Source organism: Podarcis tiliguerta, assembly GCF_965153285.1.
Source record: "Podarcis tiliguerta genome assembly, chromosome: 10".
NCBI lineage: Eukaryota > Metazoa > Chordata > Lepidosauria > Squamata > Lacertidae > Podarcis > Podarcis tiliguerta.
In genome coordinates, this window is record NC_139543.1 from 26870264 (window position 1) to 26893495 (window position 23232).

The 23232-nt window shown below is 43.5% G+C and overlaps 1 protein-coding gene across 2 annotated transcripts in view; it reads right to left on the bottom strand.

Moving 5' to 3' along the window:
- The window catches only part of SLC38A1 (solute carrier family 38 member 1), a 41230-nt gene extending 20954 nt beyond the window's left edge, over positions 1–20276 (bottom strand). Inside the window, exons 1-4 of one of the 2 annotated variants that reach the window (XM_083399859.1) lie at positions 19956–20276; positions 9758–9952; positions 4866–4941; positions 3363–3478 (exon numbers count right to left, since the gene is read on the bottom strand). In XM_083399859.1, coding sequence (XP_083255985.1) covers positions 3363–3478; positions 4866–4941; positions 9758–9876 — 311 coding nt within the window. In that variant the 5' untranslated portion in view covers positions 9877–9952; positions 19956–20276. Of the gene's footprint in view, positions 1–3362; positions 3479–4865; positions 4942–9757; positions 9953–19955 lie in introns of those variants that run through there. The other variant, XM_083399860.1, reaches the window with a different exon arrangement.
- Between the last annotated feature and the right edge of the window lie 2956 nt (positions 20277–23232).

Sequence of the window (23232 nt, forward strand, 5' to 3'; positions counted from 1 at the left end):
GCACTGGAATTTATTTTTTAAAAACAATGTAGTGGCAAAGGGTGCCTTTCACGTAGAAGCTCCCCTGCCCATGAAATAAACTATTAATTTTAATCTGGTTCACATTCATTTTGTGATAGGAATTTTATGGTATTAGATATATGGTAATGTTCATAACTGCACATACATAGATCAACACAGGAAGACCAACCTGGAACCATTTTGATTCCTAAACTGACCAAATCCTTTCCCTGCAAGATATGTCTTAAAGCCTCCCCATTGTCTCTTTCCTCACAAGATATGTCTGTTTGAATAAGGTGTGACCTGGCCCAGGAAATAAGTATTTTAACACCACAAAAGAATGGCCAAGCACCCCAGGCAATCCAATCAAGTAAGTTGCCAGACAGGAGATAAACTGTGACAAGGAGAAAAACAACATTTAAATTCCTGTGATGTATGCATGTATCTGAGGGGTGGTCTTAGGTTACACCCCTTCTGTAATGTATGCATGTTTCTGGGGGTGGTCTTGATCTAGAGAATGGGAATTTCAAAAGTCTTTATAAGCTCTGGCACAGCAATTCTGGGGGGGGGGGGTGCTCTTCCTCTCCTGCGTGTGAGGGGAGTACCCTGTTGCAACAGATCAATAAAGATCAAGCTTACTAGCTGCTTTGCTTCTCAATATTCTCTGGTTGGCCTCTGTTATTTTCTCCTACCAATAGGGAACCTATGTAAGGACTCTATATGGGCTCTTGGATACCCCATAAGGGAAAAGGGCAGATTTTTATTTACAACAATTTCAACAAGGCTTGCACAAGGCTCCTTCTCTCTGTAATCTGCCCTCACAATACAATATGCATATTTACTCAGAAGTAAGCCCCACTGTATTCAAGAGGATTTATTCCCAAGAAAATGTACACAGGATTTCAACCACAGTCTGGTTTCTTCTCTATGGTCATATTAATAGGATGTTCTAAACTACTTTTTAAAAATCAAACTTTATTAATATATATATATAACATGTCTCTGGAGTGGAAACTATTTTTATGTTTTTCGAGGGTGGGCACGGCTCCATCTTTAATCAATAAAATCTGTCTTGTTTACAAGAGACATCTTTTTCAGGGAAGCTGTAAAACTGTGCTTCACAAAGGTGTGGTTTTTTTTAGACTGTGAAGTTACTGCAATGTTCCTTTACACTCTTTGGCACTTCTGGAAGATTGAAAGAACCCGTGTTTCTAACACCTAAAGTCTTACTTAAAGCTTAAGTAATTCACTCCTATATGCAATTAAAACTTTTCAGGTTTGCTCCTTCAGATGCCGCTAAGATACTGGAACTTATATGGAGGAAATATATTTTGCTCTGGATAAGAATTCTCAAATAATGAGTTGGGACCTACCAATGACCAAAGGCAAACATTATGGATGGATTTCCAAAATGCATCTAATAAGCATTCATTATTGGGAAATGTTAAAATGGCTATAATGCTTTCCCCACCCTCTCTGGCAGAATTGAATGAAATTTGCATAGTAGTCCATTATGAAGAGATGCATCCTGCCAAATACTGGGACAGCAGCAGCAGCAGCGGTTTTTCCACAAGGACAGCCTTACAGCTTTGGGGGTGTAAAAAAAAGAAAACGGATTAATTTAATCTCCTCTAGTGTTTTGTGGGCAACTGGTTGGAAAATTGCAGCCAGAAGAGAGAAAGGAGTGCCAAATTGCGACAGATTGGTCCAGTGATTTTTGTGCTAAGCACCTTGAAAGTTGATTTAAGGGTAGAGGTAGGGAGCACTGGTATGGAAGAGTCTGGGAAAAACAATTCCCTCTGATTACAAGCTTGACCTATCGGTCATGACAAAGCACCACCTTCTCCCTCTCCTCACCCATGCATTGCTCCACCCATCCCTCCCCAAGTATTTTCCTTATATAGTAAGCCAGGCATAGGCAAACATTGGCCCTCCAGATGTTTTGAGACTACAATCCCCACCATCCCTGACCACTGGTCCTGTTAGCTTGGGGTGATGGGAGTTGTAGTCCCAAAACATCTGGAGGGCCAAGTTTGCCTATGCCTGTAGTAAGCTCATAATCATGAGTTTCACTTCTTTAAATCCTTTTTTTGGGGGGCTTGCAAATCACCAATGTTTGTTGGATTTTTTGAGGGGTTGGAAACTGTGCTTCAACTCTAGACAACTTTTATCCCAGTTCACCTCGGACAAGCTCAGAATTCCTCAGAGGCATCCCACTTCAGCTTGGGATTTGTTTGAATCTGCTGCACATCCCTAGGTATAGGTCAAAGTCTAGTATGAGAGCCAGTGTGGTGTAGTGGTTAAGAGTGGTAGACTCGTAATCTGGTGAACCGGGTTCGTGTCTCTGCTCCTCCACATGCAGTTGCTGGGTGACCTTGGGCTAGTCACACTTCTCTGATGTCTCTCAGCCCCACTCACCTCACAGAGTGTTTGTTGTGGGGGAGGAAGGTAAAGGAGAATGTTAGCTGCTTTGAGACTCCTTCAGGTAGTGATAAAGCGGGATATCAAATCCAAAATCCAAACTCTTCTAGTATAGATTAATAGATACTTAACAAAGATAAAATCCTATTATTTACAATGTTTAAGAAATGTCTAAAGGCACTTAATTCAGGAACCTGATGTTTCTCATGGAGAAACCTAAATGTAGAACCCACCACAAATAACACTTGCAGCTTGAGTCTAACCAGCTGGATCCAATGGGACTTGCTTTCAAGAAAGTATGCTAGGAATTGAAGCCTCTGTTTTCATAACATTAAAGCATTTTTGCACTAACCTACTACATGTTTTAATTCAAAATACTATTATGGGGTATAATTTTGCTGGCTCAGGACGAGAACTATTTCTCTGAAATGTGCTAGTTTTCAATGCTGTGATTTTAATATATGATCACCTAAGCACAATTTCATAAGGATAGGTAACTCAAGAGTAGATCCATTGATATTAATGAACATGTCAGTGCCATTAATTTTGATAGGTCTGTCTGAGTAAAACTTAGTTGAACATCACCTCCAGAAATCAGATAAGAATAATGCCATTTAATAGTGCATTTGTTCTCTGAGAGATGCTTTAGCCTTAGGAAAAAGTGCCGTTGCTTGGGATTCTATGCAATCTTCTGCCTTACTCCTACAGAAATAAATCTGAAGGTGAAAAAGAAGAAACTAGACACCAGTGTGTTGGGCTGCCTGAATGTTAAACAGCTGCCTTTTAAGTTGTATGTGAATAGCACACTTGGTTTTTAACAGCTTATTTCATTTATTAAAACAGCATACAAATGGAGTATGAACATTAACACTCACTCCAAACTGATGTCTGTGTCAAAGTGAAAATTTACCCAAGGCCTTTTTTGCATGTTGATGACTTACGTAAAGAGCAGGATTCCTGTGTTGGCCAACGCAAAGGCAAGACCTAATATTCCACTGCCCATAATGGCATTGCTGAGATTGAAGACAGACATTCCCAATGAAGTCGTGCCTGGAATCTGTACAGGTTGAATTAAAAGAAAAGAATAAAACTTCCTATGGTTTGCAGCATATTTGAAAAGCATCCTATGCTTTTTTTCTGAATATACTTTCTCATCCCGACCCTTTCCCTTCAGTCAGATAATTTGATTATTTGCCCACTTGGGTACAGTGGCAAGAGGTGAATTGTTAGTAACTGAAAAGCCACGAAAGTAACTGAGAGAACATAGGATGATACCCAACCAAGTCATACATTCAGTAGATGCATTGAAATAAAATAGACTGAATATCACCCGTAATTTCACACTGAGGCCCCAGGAACCTGCCATTCGTGCAAGATGTTCTAACTGAACTCTTCTAGAAAAGGGGAAACTCTCTTGGGGAGGCTTATGCTCAGGAAAGGCCTTAAGAGGCATTGCCTACTGCCTGGGATTGCTCGTTGGCCTGTTGGACCTCCTCCTGGGCAAAGCCCCATCTGCCATGTTCCACCCCTTTCCAAAGCTCTCCCCCTCCGGGATGTCCAAAGGCTTCCAAGGGCTGTAGGCCCCAAAAGCCAAAAGAAAATGGATGCTGGGCGAAGGGAAAGGAGAGGTCTATGGAGCCAGAAGGAAACGAAAAAGCAGCAGATGGGGGAGAGAAAAGAGGATCCAGGAAAGACAAACAAATGAAGACAAAGGAAAATTCCTACCTAAATGGTGTTCCTGCCTGGAGCTGCCATCAAGAGCAACATACAGTGGAGCTCACAGGAAGCTGAGCTGGTGAAGGGGCTGCTCTGCCCACCAGGTATACCCTCATGAAAGTCTGACTTCCTGCCAGTGGAGAGATGGGTGGTGACGTCCCACACAGCCCTTCCTCCAGGACGAGAGAACTCTGTACTTACAGAGACCTCTTCTAGCAAGGAGCTTAATCATTCACATCAATGGAACTCAAAAGAGTTTGGTGTGGTGTAGTAGTAAAATGTTTGGACTAGGAACATGAAGACCCGGGTTCAAGCCCTGACTTAGCCACATGAAGCTAACTGGGTGATCTTGGGTTACTCAATATCTTTTAGGTTAACCTACCTCACAGGGTTGTTATGAGGATAACATTCGAGGTCGGGGAGAATTGCACACACTGCCTTAAGCTCTTTAGAAGGGAGAATATTGATGTAATAAATAAAATGTGGGTGAGCTGTTCCACAAACTGATGTGAACAGCAAGCCTCTTGTTTGCAAAGGAGATCTGTGAGCACCACAGTGTGTAGGACAGGGGTAGCAGACATGGTTCCCTCCAGATGTTGCTAGACTCATCTCCCAACAGCCCCAGATAGAATGGCGGGTGCTCGAGGATTATGGGAGTTGTAGTCCAACAGCTTTTGGAGGGCATCAGGCTGGCTCTTTGTGCAAGAAGGGCAAGGAGGGTAACCTACATATTCATCACATTTCTTCTTTTCCAAGTGGCTGTTGGTTAGACTTCTTCTGCTCTCGCGGTCTGAAATAAATTTACTGAAAAAGAACAAACAGGATTTTCTTTAGCATTACAGCATACACAGGAGGAACATACATTAGTGCTATTATTGAGCTGCAGCTGTTATGGAGTTGGTGTGGATTGTTTTTAATTAAGCTACCTAGAACCCAGTTGTACAAGAAGGTTGGGCCATAAGGAAATGAATCATATAGATAACAGCATGGATTGGTACACACACAAAAGAAAACACACACAAAAAAGGGATAGGCATGAATGATTAAGTCTGGGAAGTATATACGTACAGAGCCAGATTTCGCTCTCCTATAAACTGCCATAAGGAAGGAAGACTAGTTTAGGTTGTTGCAGGGATTTAAAAACTATTAAAACAGTATGCTGGGTAATTTTAGATTCTGGCTTCAATTGTCTTATGGGGGCTTCTCTCTTTGAATAGTGGCATTTCGATAAAGCAGCAACCCAGCCCTGCTCTGTTTGGGGGTCTTCTTGCTCAATTTGCTGAATGACACCCCAGGCATCTGCCCTGAGGTCCTACCCTGAGGGCACCACTGCTTTTGCACTAATTCACAGAGGACAGCTCTACTGAATGCCCTTAGCCATATAGCTGAACAGACCCTCCATTTTCAAAGGTGGTATTACCAAAGGTCTATCAAGTCCAGCATCCTGTTTCACCAGAGTGGCCAGTCAGATGCTTGCAAAAAGACTATAAGTAGGGCAAACATGGATGGAACAAACCCTCAGGATAGGCCATGAACTCCATGTTCGCCTGCTTGCTAATGCGATTCATTGTGCTTGTGAACCAAGGCTAGCTACAGCTGGAAATCAAATGCTGGATGAGATGGGATTTCAGTGTGATCCAGTTATAGGCATTAAAAATACATTTGTGGACTGCACTGTAAATCTTGTTTTTCATTATTTTAAAATTTTATTTATACTTTTATACTGAATATATTTCTGTAATGTTAGGGTGCTTGCCACCAGGATTTATGTTGCTCATGCCATACATATTTGGCGTTTGATCCAGCTAAGTACATGGGATTTACTAACTCAAGTCTCACTGATTTTATGGATCTACTCTAAGCATGGTCAAATCTGGATCCAGTCCTTGAGAACAGAAAAACCAAAAGCAAGGACATATAAGCTCCATTTATTTCAATGGAAGAATGTGAAGCACAAGTTTCACTTCTCTACTGAAATTAGTTGGACTTAAAGGCTGCAATTCTATGTGCACTAAGCTCAGCAGGACTTATCTCTAAGTACAGTATATACTTGAGTATAAGCGGACCCAAATATAACCTGAGGAAACCTCTTCTCAATGGATAAAGGGGATGCTGGTGCTATCTTACCCGACGTTTCCAGCAGTGATGACAACAGAACACAGGTGCTTCCCCCCTCCCCAAAAGGACCTCTCTACCCCACTGGTTCACCCAGCCTTTGGTCTGAAAACATTTGATATACACATATCAAAGGGCTTCAGTTCAAGCTCCCTCAAAGGTGGGACAATTGAATTCACTTCTCGCAGGAGGGGAGGTGCCCACATGGCAAGAAAGACGCAGCCCAGGGCTTGCAGCTGAGGGAGCCAAAAGCAAACCCTTCCCGCTGACCCTGAGGTGCATCTCAGCCTCCAAGGTGCCCAGGTACGGCGGGAAGTGTCAGGGCGGCCAAGGTGTGGGAAGTGGGGGGATGCGGCCTCACTTACGGAAATGCATAGGCAGGAAGCTGAGGTCGAGGCTCTGCAGCCAGTGCAGCACCGTCCAGGGCAGCCCTGCGTGCCTCGGGCTAGTGGAGTAGGACAAGAGGAGAGGCAACTTCCTTTCACGAATGCCTTCTAGAACCATAATGGCAATTGCCACGGCAACCGCTGCCGCCGCTCTGTCCAGGAGCACTGGGATGCAGGTGGCGCTGTGGGTTAAACCACAGAGCCTAGGACTTGCCGATCAGAAGGTCGGCGGTTCTAATCCATGTGATGGGGTGAGCTCCCGTTGCTCGGTCCCTGCTCCTGCCAACCTAGCAGTTCGAAAGCACATCAAAGTGCAAGTAGATAAATAGGTACTGCTCCAGTGGGAAGGTAAACGGCGTTTCCGTGCGCTGTTCTGGTTCGCCAGAAGCGGCTTAGTCATGCTGGCCACATGACCTGGAAGGTGTACACCGGCTCCCTCGGCCAATAAAGTGAGATGAGCGCCGCAACCCCAGAGTTGGTCACGACTGGACCCTTTACCTTAAAGGAGCACTGCCGCACATGCGTCGGAATGCCTGGGATTCTTTAAGCGTTCGCACATGCGCAACTTTGCCGCTGTTGGCGGCGGTGGCGGAGGAAGATGGAGCATCTCGAAAGGGCTGTTTTCAGGCTGCTCGTTCCTCCGCCACCGCCAGCGGCAAAGGCGGAAGAAGAAGGTGCAGTTTGAAAGGGCTCCTTTCGGCCTCCCGTCCCTCTGCCGCTGCCTCTGCCGCTCGCAAGACCAGGCATAGGAGCCTGGGTGGGAGAGGCACTATGCCTCTCCTAACCACGGCTCCAGTACCTGCCCTTGTGAGAGGCGGGTGGCAGGACCAGCGGCGAGAAAGGGCTCCTTTCTCTCTGCTTGTCCCTCCGCCGCTGCCCACCTCACTCGAGTATAAGCCAAGGGGGGCTTTTTCAGCCTAAAAAATATGCTGAAAAACTCGGCTTATACTCGAGTATATATGGTAGATATGCATGTATGACAAGTTTAACTGGCCCATATTAAACACCATGGCCTCCATGCAATTAAATCTGAAAACAATGGAACTTTAATTAGTCACAGCTAACTTCTTCCATTAGTTTCAATAAAACTTATAGGGTTATTCCTTCATCAAACGGTCTATGGAAGTTACCTTCCTGTACATAGCTACTCAGAAGCAATCAGTCCACTGTGTTTAATCAGCCTTACTCCCAGGGAAGTGTGCATAGGATTGCAGCCTCAGTTATAACGAACTTTTGCTGGATTAGGGCCAGAAAATATATGAACAAGCAACTTGAACTAATGAAAACATTACAGTTTAAAATATTGTATTCTTCAGATAGCTTAAAACATGGCACTTCATAAAATTTGATACATTTTGATTTCTTAGTCTACATTTCTCCCTCTAAAGCAATTTAGCAAAGATACTGCATTCACACAGGTTATATTAGGTGCACATTTGAGATCTGAGGTTACAATAGTAAGCAAAGTGTTTCTTTCTTTCTTATTTGCTAGAATAAGCTAGCAACATTTGTAACAGTTAATCAAGCCATTAAAACAGCAAGGCGTGGTAAAAATGTATGTGTGCATATTGAAAACAGAGCTTTTATCCTGACTCAAAACGGACCTGAGAAGCATTTGACCTATTTAGCTCTCAGTCTGCTTGCCTCAAACGTAATAAACAGCTCAAGACCTCCTGGGACTGTAGCACTTCAGAATGCAGGTGGAGAAATACATGCTGAATGCTCTACCCTTTGTGTATGTCTGTATATGTAAACACACACAGGCTATACAGTGCAAAGAAAACAACACTAGCTCAGCTAAGAGAAGCCTCGTCTACAACCTTTCTTTCTCATATGCTAGATTTCTGTGAGCTGAGCTGCTTCTTCTTTTGGCAGTGGTAGGGTTAGGGTTCAGTCTTATTTGCAGCCTGGTTTACAAAAATACTGGAACAATTAAAGTGTACATACAAAATATGCATACGCAATTAAGCTAAAGGCCACAACGTTGCAAAAACAGCATCAAACAGGCAGTAGGATTGAAACTGTATCTAAAAAGCTTGGGGAAATTAGAAGCATATTTGCCTGGCTGGCACTAAAAGGGCAGTAAAATGGGAGTCAGGCAAACATCTCTGGGGAGAGCACTCCACAAGTAAGAGGGTCCTCTCCACGGTAACTACTCACCACACCTAAAATGATGGGGGGGGGATGCTCCACTGAAGTTCTTAATGTACAGGTAGGCACATACCAAGACAGGAGGTTCTTTATAACTTGGTCCAAAGCTATGAAGGGCTTTAAAAGACAAAACCAGTGCTATGAATTAAGCAACCCTCTCACCCATGTTCTGAAGAGGCACAGTCCCAGGATATTTTGCATGGTCTTCGTGAACATGTATACGGAGTCCAAGTAATTTTGCTTTAGAACAAGAGATGGTACAGTGTGCTGTTGAAAGCAGGTGGGTTATCCTTGATGTAGCATTCTTCCATCAAGTTGGCCTACATGAGATTTTTGGACTTTCAAGCACGTTCATTTAAGAATGCATGCTGCACCAAGTTCAGCAGCAGAAAAACTGGTGCTTGGTGCAATATGCAATGATATGCAGTAATAAATGATCTTGCTTGAAGATGCCCAAATCTCAGTGTAAACCAAATTAATGAAAAATCCTGCACAACATGGAAGTTTACTCTTTTACATATGCCCCAAACCTAAGAAAAATGGATCATCTGAACCATGTTTTAGTTTGGAACCAATTTGGCCACTATTTTGGCTACTGAAAAGTAGTCAAAGACCCAGAGACATCTAAGATAGTGTGTAATGCTAATCCCAAATGTTGAATGTAGTTGCTTTTCCTTTTTCCTTTGTGCTGTGCTTTAGATGACCAGGCTGAGTTGTGGGGTTGGTTGGTTACAAAGCACTCTATACATTTGTATTAAATATGCCAACATTTAAAGGTTGAATAAATTGGTACACTATGTTTTTACTGCCAATGCCCAACAGAGGCTGGGTATGAAATTCAAATCACATTCTCAAATGGAACATGACTCAGTAATGAATCATTCATGAGCTGTGTTTCAAGTCAGAAACACTGTTTTTAAACAGCGTGTTTTCACATGGTAAATCTGGGGCAGTGGAAAACTACTCACCTATTCATCTGGCCATTTTCTACTTCTGTGAAATCATTGGAGTCATTGCTGATGTTATCATCCTCAGGAACTGTCATATTCTGCATCTCAGTTAATTCTAGGCCTGCTTTGAAAGGCATCGTGATTTAGTGAACTTGTTCTGAAGCCTGCTTGGTCTTTAGAGATCAGTAGCACCTGTAATGTGAGCCTGAAAACCTGTAAAAAGAAAAGAAAAAGTTCAAAGTCAGAATAAGAAAATGAACAATAACCTCTCAAGTGTCTCTCTCTCTCACACACACATATAACTTGGTACTAGGACTTTCTCTAGGATTGGTGATCTGAATGCTCTAAATGGCATTTGTATATTTCTACCATCAGTATATAATTCTTGACAATTTCTAGACTATCTATGTATTCCAACATAGAAACCAGAGACAGGCTATATGCTTCTTATTACCAGGAGCTCACCAAGACAGTAGCTAAGTTCCTCTATTTGATTTTTTGTTGCCGAAGTATGCTACAGGATCCTGCCCTTGCTGGAGACCCACAGAGATGAAATAGATTGCTCGCCTCTTCTTCCCTTTGGCAAATGACTGTACTGTTGAAACGGCGATGAGATTGCACTGGCCTATTTATTCTGAATGTTTGTATGTGGTGCCAATAAAGGTTTGATGATGATGATGATAATTGTGGACAGACAAATAGCAGCCTGAGAACTTTGGGAAAGATTAAGAGAGATTCTTCCTCCCCATTTAGTTGTATTTACCGTATTTTTTGCTCTGTAAGATGCACCAGACCACAAGACGCACCTAGTTTTTGGAGGAGGAAAACAAGAAAAAAATATTCTGAATCTCAGAAGCCAGAACAGCAAGAGGGATCGCTGTGCAGTGAAAGCAGCAATCCCTCTTGCTGTTCTGGCTTCTGGGATAGCTGTGCAGCCTGCATTCGCTCCATAAGACACACACACATTTCCCCTTACTTTTTAGGAGGGAAAAAGTGAGTCTTATACAGCAAAAAATACGGTAATTTTGCACAATGTATCATCAAGGTTGTCATTCGGCATGCAAAGCGATCTACTCCCATGTGTACATACTTTGAGAGAAATGTGAAATTATGAAATTAAATATTACTGCAGGTTGTATGAGGTGAAAAAACTTTATTAACGCTTGCACTCTTAACAACTAATGATTACATTTACACCATGCCCTTTTTGTGGCAGCTGCCATGCTTCTCTCCCACATGTCCTCCTCCCCAAAATAACTCTCTTCGGTTGAGAGATAAGAGACTGTTTCAAGGCCACCTGGTAAGATTTATGGCCGTGTGGGAATTTTAACCCATGTCTCTCCAGTCCCAATACAACAAATGCAGTTCCTCTGGATGCAGTTGCACATGTAATGCCATCATGCTTTTTCCTGGACTGCACCTGCTGTTTAATATAGATAGGGCAGGGCCACCATTTACTCTACAGACCTGGAGTGTTGCCAGGCTGCATATTAGCATAGACAAAAATCCTATGTAAATAATCCTTTAAAAAGAGACCATTGTGCAGGGGGAAGGTAAGGAGATAAAAATCCCATCAACAGTGTAAAGCAGGGGAGGCGAACCTTATTTGGCCGAAGGGCCACATTAATCCTTGACCAAACATCCGGTGGTCACATGTCAGAAGTGGGTGTGGCCACTCCTGCCCCCCCCCAAACACACAGTCACATCTTAGCTGATCCATGCAGATCTGCAAAGAAGAGGAGCTATATCAGAGGTTCGTTTTGATGACTCTCATTAAGTGGATTGCAACTCACCAAGCTGAGTACTATGTGTAACAGCCCGCTGGGGTATTGCTGCCTGGCAGGTAATGTAAGAACAGGGGGACTGCCTAGTTGCTGGCAGGTTACAATATATGTCTGAGGATTACATTTGACTTAGCTGGTCAATGCTATAAAGGCCTGTTTTATAATTTCCAGATAATGAAAGTTTGGGTGAATAATTCCACTCATAGTGGCTTTGCCATTTCTGTCCACAGAAACGGGCTGGGACATGACTGAAGCCTGCCACCTGCCCTGGACATGTTGGCGTCCCAATGGAACGTTATTTCATAGGGAAGGGGGAAATCTTGTTTCTACAAGTATTCTTTAAAATTATAATTTTGTTAGCATTTCTAAAGCAGTTCCAGCTGCTCATTTTTAAAACCCATGTTTTAAACGTACATCAAACCTGGAGAAAGTAGCTGATAAATTCGGTATGTAGTATAAAACATTGACAACTGGGAATCACTGGCCTGTGAGCGCTCCAGTTGGAGAACAGCCTTGACCAAAGGCGTCATGGACTTTGGAGAAGCACAAACTCAGGACGAAAGGGAGAAACAAATGAATAGGAAGGCACATTTGCCAAATCCTCACCATGATCAACTCCCACCCAGAAACCTATGTCCCCACTGTGGAAGGACGTGTGGATCCAGAATTGGCCTCCACAGTCACTTACGGACTCACTATGTTCATGGGAGACAATCTTACTTGGCTACGACTGATTGGCAAAGAAGAAAGAAAGAAGTACAGTGGTACCTGGGGTTAAGTACTTAATTCGTTCCGGAGGTCCGTTCTTAACCGAAACTGTTCTTAACCTGAAGCACCACTTTAGCTAATGGGGCCTCCTGGTGCCGCCGCGTCACTGGAGCACGATTTCTGTTCTCATCCTGAAGCAAAGTTCTTAACCTGAAGCACTATTTCTGGGTTAGTGGAGTCTGTAACCTGAAGCGTATGTAACCTGAAGCGTTTGTAACCTGAGGTACCACTGTAGTAGTAATGATGGCAGCAACTATTGTACAGTTAAAATGTGCCATTGAACTAATTAGTGATAATACTATTAGCAAGCATTACTTATTAAATGTTCATCTTATCTTTGTCTGGCTGTGGGAAATGTGATGAGAAAAAAACTGATTTATAAGGCTATTAAAAGTGTAAGGACAGGAATTTGGGAGGTGTTATTTATTTATTGCATTTATATTCCACCTTTTCTCCAAGAGGCTCAAAGTGGTGTATGTGGTTCTCCCCTCCCCATTTTATCCCCACAACTCTGTGAAGTAAGTTAGGCTGAGAGACAGTGATTGGCCCAAGGTCACCCTGTGAGCTTCATGGCAGTGTAGGGATTCGAACCCTGGTCTCACAGGTCCTACTCCAGCACTCTAACTGGTACCCTACACTGACCCTTAAACAATAAAAGAAGACTTTCAGCCTCCATTCCTTTGGACTGTCTCCACCTGAGTTCAGGTAGATTTTAAAGCTGGGCTTTTTAGAGGGTAAAAGCTTCAGCCATAGAAGTCAACAATTTGCTTACAGGCTGAAATTGGATTCCTCTTTCTGTTCATAGGCAGGCTGATCTTGCTAGAGGCTCATTTATGTGCCTAAGAGATGCCTTCAGACCTAGAGCTCTAGTTTCACATAAACTGCTTCCTTTATGTAAAGACTGCCATGTGATATCTTTTGTGTTTCCTCCTCTCCCTAGCCTCACCTTTGAAAAGAAGAGGACAAGGACCAGGGAGACCGACTATGGAATTATGAGCATAAGATATTAAGTTCCACAGCAACTCTACAAACTGGCCCTTTCAAACAAAACACATGTCAAGAACTAGAAAGGAAGTAAGTTATCACAGGTGATAATTTCTAGAAGATAAAGTTCAGCAACAGGAAAAAGATTTAAAAAAAAACACTGTTGCTTATAACACACTAAATGTAACCGGCAGGTTCAATAAGGAATGTTATATATAACCCGCTTTTTAAAAAGAAAGAAAAGGTCTTCAAATGGGTTGTGATCTCATAACATGAATGTAAGTAAGTGAAAGCTTATTACAACTGTTTAACCATCTAAGTACTTCTGCTCTGAGTGGATTATATTATCCTTTTCTTTAAGGGAAATAAAGCTTCACTGAGGAAATAGCAAACATATTCAGAAATAAATCCAACACTGACCCTTTCGGCACTTCTATTTCTTTGTAGGCTTCTTCCTCAGATATATAAATGATTAGCTTATATATCTGAGTTTCTAACACTGCCTTGAACATGCTCTAACTCTAATTGCCACTGGAAAAGTATAGATGAGGGGGAAGAGTCTGAACATCTTTGCCCCCCCAAAAAAAGCTCAACAAGTTTTGTGTCCGAGTTTGAAATATTGAAATATGGCAACCCTAAATTAGGCATAATAATGATTCCATTATTACACTATTGATCATTGTTAGAAACTCAAGAGATATAAGGTAAAAAAGGTAAAGGACCCCTGACCGTTAAGTTCAGTCGCAAACAACTCTGGGGTTGCGGCACTCATCTCGTTTTACTGGCTGAGGGAGCTGAGGTTTGTCCGCAGATGGTTTTCCTGGGCCATGTGGCCAGCATGACTAAGCTGCTTCTGGCGAAACCAGAGTAGCACATGGAAACACTGTTTACCTTACCGCCAGAGCGGTACCTATTTATCTACTTGCACTTTGATGTGCTTTCGAATGCTAGGTTGGCAGGAGCTGGGACTGAACAACAGGAGCTCACCCCGTCACAGGGATTTGAACCTTCCAATTGGCAAACCCTAGGCTCAGTGGTTTAGACCACAGCGCTGCTTGGCGCCAAATGGCTCCATAAACCAAGGTTACAGTCGCCAAAACGGAATGTTGCCATTTTGGGGCAAGACGGCTCTAAAGTCTTATTTTTCAAATGATAGACTTCCTGTGATTGATATCAGTAAAACATCTGGCTAGTTCAGATGACAACCTTGAGCTGGGTTAAGAACTTTTGAGAACTTAAATAAGAAAAGCCACTTTATCCAGGGACTGTCCACATATCTATTGGCCTGTTCCGACCTCTTTTTCTTAATGGTGACACAGACCATTCATAATGTAGGAATAGTCTTCACAACTATGAGCAGAACAGTGGGGTGGGGTAAATGAAGACAAGCTATGGCAATTAACTATAACATTGTTTACTGCTTGCTCCTGCTCAGGCTGCACAGAAAAAGCATTTTGGTTCCTGAAATTCATTCTGACTGTGCAGATAACATACACGGATAGAAATTCTGCAGGATGTGGTATTAGTGTGTGAAAACAGTCACGTTCCAAAGATCCCCAGGCATGCACTTCCAGATGGTGGAGATGTCAGGCACCATCCTGGTGCCCAGGCAGCTTCCCTTGGTTGCAAGTGACCGATAGCAGGGTGCAAAATGTGCCTGGCTAATTTTGAACACTGCCACTGATGAATCACCTATTAGCCATACTGCATATATGCAGAAAGGGTATGTTTTCTAAGTTTGGAAAGGACTGCGAAACAGCAAAGAGAATTTTCTGATAGGTGTGATCTTTCATTTCGCACCGATAGGGTATATTGAATGTGTAAAAGTCAAAGGCCTGGCCTGCTACTGCAACCCTACCTCTCCCACCCACCCCCGGGCCACACACGCATGCTCTGTTTGGAGACATAAACAGGATGTTTTATTCAACTGCTAAAACAAAGAGAGAGCTCCAACAAACCACACTGCACATGTTCAGAAACTGGTTTCCTGCTACCAGGTTGATAAAAAGATCAGGAATCATTAAACTCTAATCTGACTGCTCTCACTACATTTAGCTTTGGGCAAATCCCATGCACCTTCAAGGGGAGAAAATGCAAATTGATTCAAGCTCATAGTTCTCCTTTGCAACTTCTCTTAGCCAGGCTTGGGAAAGGGACAGATTGAACTCAAAAATATATGATGTTGCTAATTTTTCTAACCTCTGGGGAAAAACCCTTCTCTGTCAGCCAAACACAGAAGAAGCCTTTGGTGTGCTTATTAAGCACTCTGTCCTAACACCAAGCCCAACTCCATACTGAACCATGAAGTTGTACTCCTGCGAGGAAGAGTCTTTTGTGACTGTTTATCCATCTTGTCCCCAGTGCCAATTTGCAGCTCATGGAAAAAGCAAGGATGAGAAGGGTCTGCTGCTGTTGGGACAGGGTCTTCAGTGTACCCAACCAAGCATGGAGACCTCAACCAAGGATCAAGAACAAGAATCATCAGTAGCTCCCTGCATATATTTGTTCCATTTCTGAATACCTTATTTTTTATTGTATGTGCAGACATTTAATAACTTTGATGCATAGAGCATGCTTGCCAGAGAAGACTATAAATCTGCTTGCATGAGTCTGGATCACAATCACTCACAGTCATATGTACATCATCGAATGAGCAGTGGTGGCGTAAAGTTACCCACAAATTAAACAAAGACAAACAAACATAAATGCAACACTGGCCGCTTGTCAACAGTAAAGGTGAACTATTTGCTTTGCTTGTTGACTGGAGAGATGAGTAGCCAATCCCTGAGAGGTGCCCTCTGAGACCTGTGGGACCTAAGTCTGCTGCCTCAGGTAGGTCTGTTGCTCCTAAATTCATCCCTGTGCTGATAACTCAGCATAACCATGAGAAACCACTGTGATTACACATGCCAGCATACAGCTACAAACTAAAACAAATTGCTGTGCTGTATCAAATCAACACACCACTAACAGGCAGTCCTATGCATGACTACTCAGAAGTAGTCCAGCTGAGTTTAGAAGGCTTTACACCCAGAAAACTGGCTACAGAAATACAGCCTAACGTTTAAAATAGAACGGGGGGATGGGGACCAGGTGCAAGCATGGGGTGGGGAGATCACAAAGGCAGAACAGACACATTAAAAAGCAATTAATTCTGCACTGGTTGTTGGAAGTGTACTGAATATTATGTATATTCATGTTCATTAAAATCCTCTTTACTAGCTCACATGCGATTTCTCTGATCCTGTTCTCGTTTTTTGCAAAATGGACATATTTTATTATTATTTTATTCTGAAAGGAGCATTCTACCGACCAGCCAGCAATGATTTGCATGTGGTAGCTGACAAAAATATAAATATCTTTTAAAAAAATATCAAAACATTTAAAACACATACAGTAAACAAATATAAAACCCACATCACCTCAAAATGTAAAGCTAATTCAGGCTTGAGAAGAGCTACTGTAAAGAAGGTCAGAAACCCAAACAAACTGTGTTTCATTCAAGTCTCTTAAAATGCATTATTAAGATAATCATGTAGGACATTAAAATTCTTCCTTAATGCTAGGACTTTAGACCGCATGCACCTCTAGCTCATTGGCCTCCTAAATTCTATTCATTCTTTGATTCAGAACATTAAATATATAGACTGAAGGGCTATTTATACAGCATAGAGTCAACTGAAGATTGCTTTAAATATCTTTTTTCTTGCCCAATTTGTGGTTTAAAGCCCACATTTATTTAGGCCTGAACTATTAAGAGAGAAAACGACAGCAAAAAGAGGCTACTAACATGTCCTCCCCATTCTTATCTCTGATCACAAAAAATGCAGTGGGAGAAGGGAGAAATCATGTTGTGGAATGGAGGAGACTTGAGAGCCACATTGTATAGTGGCATGTTATTCTCTGTACGTACACAAATGTCTTTGTTTTTAAACAGATGAGATAAACTATGTGGCATCAAGTAGCATTATGAAAATTACCCTTCCGTTCTAAGAAAAGCATGGTGGTGGATTTCTGGTGGTGGATTTCAACTGAACAGTCATTTCCCATCTACTACTTCATTATCAAAGTTCAGTTTTCAGTGTTAGCAAGCTGATGTAAAGTTTAGTGGCTAAGTAGCTCTCCCAAAGAGTCCAATGGGACATCTTTAAGAGCATTTTATTATATTTATACCTTGCCTTCCTTTCACCAAAGATCTTCAGGCAGGATTGATATGAGCAATGGAGAAATTAAGTAGCTTTAGACTCTGGGTTTCATTGTGTTGCAGGTGGTAGGGGTGATCTTCAGTAGGCATTTCAGAATCTGGTAAGCCCGGTTGACTACATCTGCAGGGGCTGTTCCAGGATTTGAATCCTGGTCTCGTAGGTCTGAACTTTGATTCCAACACTCTCTAACCACTGCACCACACGAATAAATATAAATAATAAATCCAGCATTCTTTTTGAAATGAATCAGGCAGGGAAAGGTGAAATCCACCATAAAAGATGCAACTATTTTCAAGGATAAAAGGGGCCTGACTAAAATGGCAATAAAAGGAGCAGAAGGAGACCAGTGGGAGGCAGGATAATCAAATGATAATCTGGCATGTTTAAGCAGGCTGAAGACAACGATGCCAATAATCATAATAGTAATAGCCTAAATCCAGCACAGAATCGGGACTTACTTAACTCCACCGATTTCAGCGCATTTCAGCAAGTTTAACACTTTCTTGAATTTAAGCTAATAATACTGATGAGTATGGTGATTATACGGGGCGCTACATAATGTTTAGTCACACTCAAAGCAGACCCACTGTAACCAATGGACCTACTCTAGGAATTCATAGGACATCTGCAACCTTTACGCCCCACACTGCTGGTGAAGGCAATCAGTGATAGCAACAGGTTGTATGACAACTCTGCTTTGTGAACAAATGGCTTATGGCAGAAAGGACACTGATGGTGTGTGATTAAAAAAAAAAAAGGTGCTAACCACAAGAGAGAGAGAAAAGAATAGAACAGAGAAAAAGCCTCTCTAGGAGAGAAACCAAGACTTGGAAAAGATGCCACCTCTATACAGATGTAGGCTGGAATCAGGCCTGTATTTCTAGCATAACCTTGTACTCCCCAGTGTAGTGGTTACTTATTTGAACAAATTATAAACCGGTTAATTTCCAGTCTCCAAGCGATGCACAAGGACTACAATACAGCCAAGTGACATAAGAAATTGATAATTAATTCCAAAGTAATCTGTAGCATCCCTCTTGAATACCCAGCACAGCCCTACAGAATCAGTCAGAGCAGAATAGCATCATTTTAATTTTGCACAGATGATTGTTATCTTAAAAGGAGAAAGGCACAAAAATGTTCCAGTGGAGCTTTAAAGGGGTGGCGTGGAGTGGGGTGAAACTACCTACTGGATCTTAAAAAAAAAAAGGGCAAATTTGAATTTCCTGTGAAAGCAACAACATCTTTATTCAAGGGCATGCATGATTTAGACCTGAGTGGGCCACAAGCAAGGTTGGGACAAAGTCTTTTTGTGGTGAAAAGGGCCAATGCAGTGAAGCATTAATAAATACACCCACGGCAATTGTACCTAAGCAGCTGACAAGTCAACTGCCTTGAAAAAGAGGAGGAGGAAGATCAGTGACAATATGTTCCATTCAAAAAAAATCCCGCATGTCATTTAAAAAGTGTCCCTCTTTTGGTTTCGGTCCACCAACATCCCTATTTTGGGCTTTCAAGAGTATCAGCTTTAGCTTGCCAGCAATTCAGAAACCCAATTGCATTTTTTTTAAATAAATAAATAAACTGAGGGGAGGGGCTTCTGGAAGAAAGGAAGGGACCATTTCAGGTGGAACCTTTTGCAAAGTGAGGAGGACAAAGACGAATTTCACTCTCCCTGCTCCCTCCCCTTCTTTCCCCCACGTCAAGGTTGCCAGCCGTCAAATCCGTTTATATATTGGAGCAAGCCCGCTTCTTTTTACAGTATTAGGACTACATTCTAGTAACGTGGTTTGTGCCTCAGCCTGAACAGTGACCTAGGTCTGCTAAAACTGTTTCATTAGGGTCTCATTTAGCATATGTGTGTGTGTGTCTGTGTGTGTGTCTGTGTATGTATGTGTGTGTGTGTGTGTGTATATGTGTGTGTATATATATATATATATATATATATATATATATATATATATTTACGGTTGGTTTCCCCCCCCCCCGCCCCCAGAGAGGTGGAAATAAGTGCGGCGCATGAGTCACACGCCTTCGCTTCCTACGCGCCTTTTTCCCTCCACCCATAATGGAGAAAGAAAAGAGAGACCAAAACGTGCGGGTCTTTTTCGCAGCCCGGGAGAAGAATGCCTGCCAGCCCGAGAAACGAAGGCGGGAAGAAAGGGGGCTGGCTGGGGTGGGTCTCCTCACGAGCAGACCCGACAAGAAGCAGCGGGGGCCCCCTCGCCATGCGGCTACACGCGGCTCCCGGGCCGCGGCGAGGCGCCTCTTCTCGCCATTTCCGCGAGCCTTCTTTCCCTCAGGCGCCCAGGAGCCCCCGAGCTCTTGGGCCAAAAGCACCTACGCCCAACATGCGCCAGCCTAGAAAGCCGCTCTCTCCTATCGCCGGCCATGTGTCCTTCCGAGGGTGAATGGCTGAGATGGGGGGGAACATACGAGGCTATCTCTCTGCGACCCCCTCCCCAAACTCCGTACCTGTGAATGCGGCCGGTCCCTCCTTTTCTCCCCTCCGTCTTCACGAAAAAAGAAGCCCAAGCTGAGGTGTTTCTTCTCCCGCGCCCCGCCTTCGGGGGGGTCTCTCCTTTGTTAGAAGAGCTGCCTCTCCCTCGCTCGCTCTCGGGCTCTTGTCGCCCCGTTGCCAAGAAGGGGTGACGTTTTGGGAGCTCAGAGGAAGAGAATGTTCCTCCTTTTTAATTTAAAATGTAATTTTTAAAGCCCAGCGGTTGTTTCTGAGGCGGCGTGGCGAAGCGCTAGACGGAATGAATGGAAGATGCCATACGACCTTCAAGGGGGCGCCAAGCGCGCAGCTCCCGCCTCCTTCCTCTCGCGTCTCCTCCTCCTCGTCGTCGTCGTCGCCGTTGGTGGGTGAATGGATGCTCTGTGCCTCAGGACCGCATTATTATTATAATATTTTATTCTTAATCCGTTCTTGAGGGATTAAATGCTTTTAAATCTCTGGCTGGGGCGCGTGGCCTCTCCTCCCTGCTCCCCCCGCCCCAGCCCTTTTCGTTTCCTTCCTTCCCTCCCTCGCAGGTGGCAAGGATGCTGTTTGCCGTCGGACCATCTGTGCTTTTGTGTTTTGAACGCGATCGGCTTTGCCCTATAATAGGAAAGCGATACGAGGAGCGAGTCAAGCGTGGGCAAGCTTTCCCTAGGCCTGAGCTGAACCGTTGCTTCTGATCTAGGTGAGGAGCGTTTAAGGGACAACACACACACACAAATCATAGGAAGGGGCCACGAGGGTCCTCTATTACAACCTCCTGCAATGCAAGGAATCTTTTTGCCCAGCGTGGGACTCGAACCCGCAACTCGTGAGATTAAGAGTCATAGCTCAGTTGGTGAGAGCGTGGCGCTGATAACGCCAAGGTTCGATCCTCGGATGGGACAGCATTGCAGGGGGTGATTCTCAGGGTCCCTTCCAACTTTACATTTCTAGGATTCTATGCTGTAAGGACAGAGCTATCCCATGATATACAGGATATCAGGGGTGCCAACTCGAATAAAATATTGCATGGGGGGGGGGAGGTCCAGGTAAGCCCCACCCTGCATAATCGATCACATGATGCTGTGCATGCACACCATTCGAATGGCCTTCTGGAAAGTTGGTGGCAACCTATATACACAGGAAAGAAGAGGTGATTTGTTTTTTTAAAAGAGCTTTCTTTGCTGTTTCATTCAGTGTCTTATCTCTCCACCTGTCTCTGCTTGATTGCATTCACCAGTCCGGTAAACTGGCAGGTGCACTTTGCATTTCTCCTGAAAGAAAATTCTGGCCACACCTTCTGGGTGTTACCTGTAACCTTCCTTGATCCTGCAGAGCTCCTTGGACTGGTCCGAGTAGAGCAGGCAAAGGCAAACTCGGCCTTCCAGATGTTTTGGGACTACAACGCCCATCATCCCTAGCTAACAGGACCAGTGGTCAGGGATGATGGGAATTGTAGTCTCAAACCATCTGGAGGGCCGAGTTCGCCCTTGCCTGGGGTAGAGCATGCTTGGGATCCTCAGTCTAGGTGAAGCCGTTGTCACTGTTTTGTTTTCAACATTGCAAAGCAGTAATGTGATTTGTGCTCGAATTATAGAGGGAAACGTAGGGATTTCCATGTGATTTTAATGATTTTAAATATAAGGCTGGGGGCATTTGCTTCCCCCTCCCACCACACTTTATTTCTTTTCCTCGCAGGTGGTATTAATGCTGTGGATGGACCTGAGGCCTCTGCAAAAGGGGGGGGGGTGTTTTAACAGGAGGCTGCTTTACTCGCCTCTATATTTTAGCCAAATCAAGCCCCTCTTCAGTTCCTGAGGGAGGGCATCACAAAAAATAGGGGGCTGGGGCCAGCCACTCTTTCCCCCCACCTGTAATCTGAGCACTGGCTTAAACTGAATGGTATATGTGTATTTCTAAAATCCAGACAATAATTTTTAGGTTATCTAGTTAAGCCTGATAGTTCTTTTAATGCATACCCTCCAACATTTCTCTGATGAAAATAGGGATGTCCTATTCAACAACAAAAGCAACAATAAATTTATTATTTATACCCTGCCCATCTGACTGGGTTGCCCCAGCCACTCTGGGCGGCTTCCCACATATATAAAAAGGTAAAGGGACCCCTGACCATTAGGTCCAGTCATGGCTGACTGGGGTTGTGGCACTCATCTCACTTCATTGGCTGAGGGAGCCGGCATACAGCTTCCATTTACCTTCCTGCCGGAGCGGTACCTATTTATCTGCTTGCACTTTGACATGCTTTTGAACTGCTAGGTTGGCAGGAGCTGGGACTGAACAAAGGGAGCTCACCCCGTCACAGGGATTCGAACCGCCAGCCTTCTGATCAGCAAGTCCTAGACTCCGTGGTTTAACCCACAGCACCACCCACGTCCCTTCCCACTTATATAAAAACATAATAAAACATTAAACATAAAAAACCCCTCCCTTTGCAGTGCCACCTTCAGCTGTGGCGGAGCTACATGCTCTGGGAGCGGAGAACAGGTGGGGGCATGGCTGGCGTACATCCCAGGGGGTGTGGTGTGCGTCCTGGGTGGGGGACGTGGTTCACGTCCCGGGGACGGACGCAATGGCTTAATGCTACCTGTGTAGTATTTGCCAGCAAGGAGAATTTTAGATAAAAGCTCATTTTTTTGTTTTGTTTCTCCAACATTCAATTGTTTTGAACCACCCTGAGATCTACACATAAAGAGTGGTATACCAAATAAACAAACAAACAAATATTCTTAAGTATACTTAATTGCAATGAAGACACATTGTATTTTACTAAGCTTGTCAAGGGTTGCAGCCGCAGCTGCCTCTGCTTGTAATGTATAATTGGACATGGATTTCATTTCACCGTCAGAAAACATGTCAGTCTGCAATGCAAACCACAGCTACATTTTCATGGCAACGTGCAAAGATGGTAACAAAAATTAGCAGAAGGGAATTCCTTCCAGCTCTGCTTCTGGAATTTGTGAAATATGCTTCTTCATCTAGATGGTATTGTGACAGTTAGATAAACAAAACTGAGCATCCTTGCATCACAGTCTTGTTTGTTTACTATATTAGATACTGAAGTGTTCCTCTGTATATTTGAGTATTGGGCTCAGCTGCGGGATGCAAATTGCTTTGTGGCTGCTTCCATGTTCACATAGTGTGGTGTCTTACATGTGCGTGTGTGTTTGCGTGTGTATGTGCCAGCATTCTGAGCTCAGAATCCAGCTGCTGAAAAGCTGGTCTGCATGCATATGGAATATGGGCTTCCTT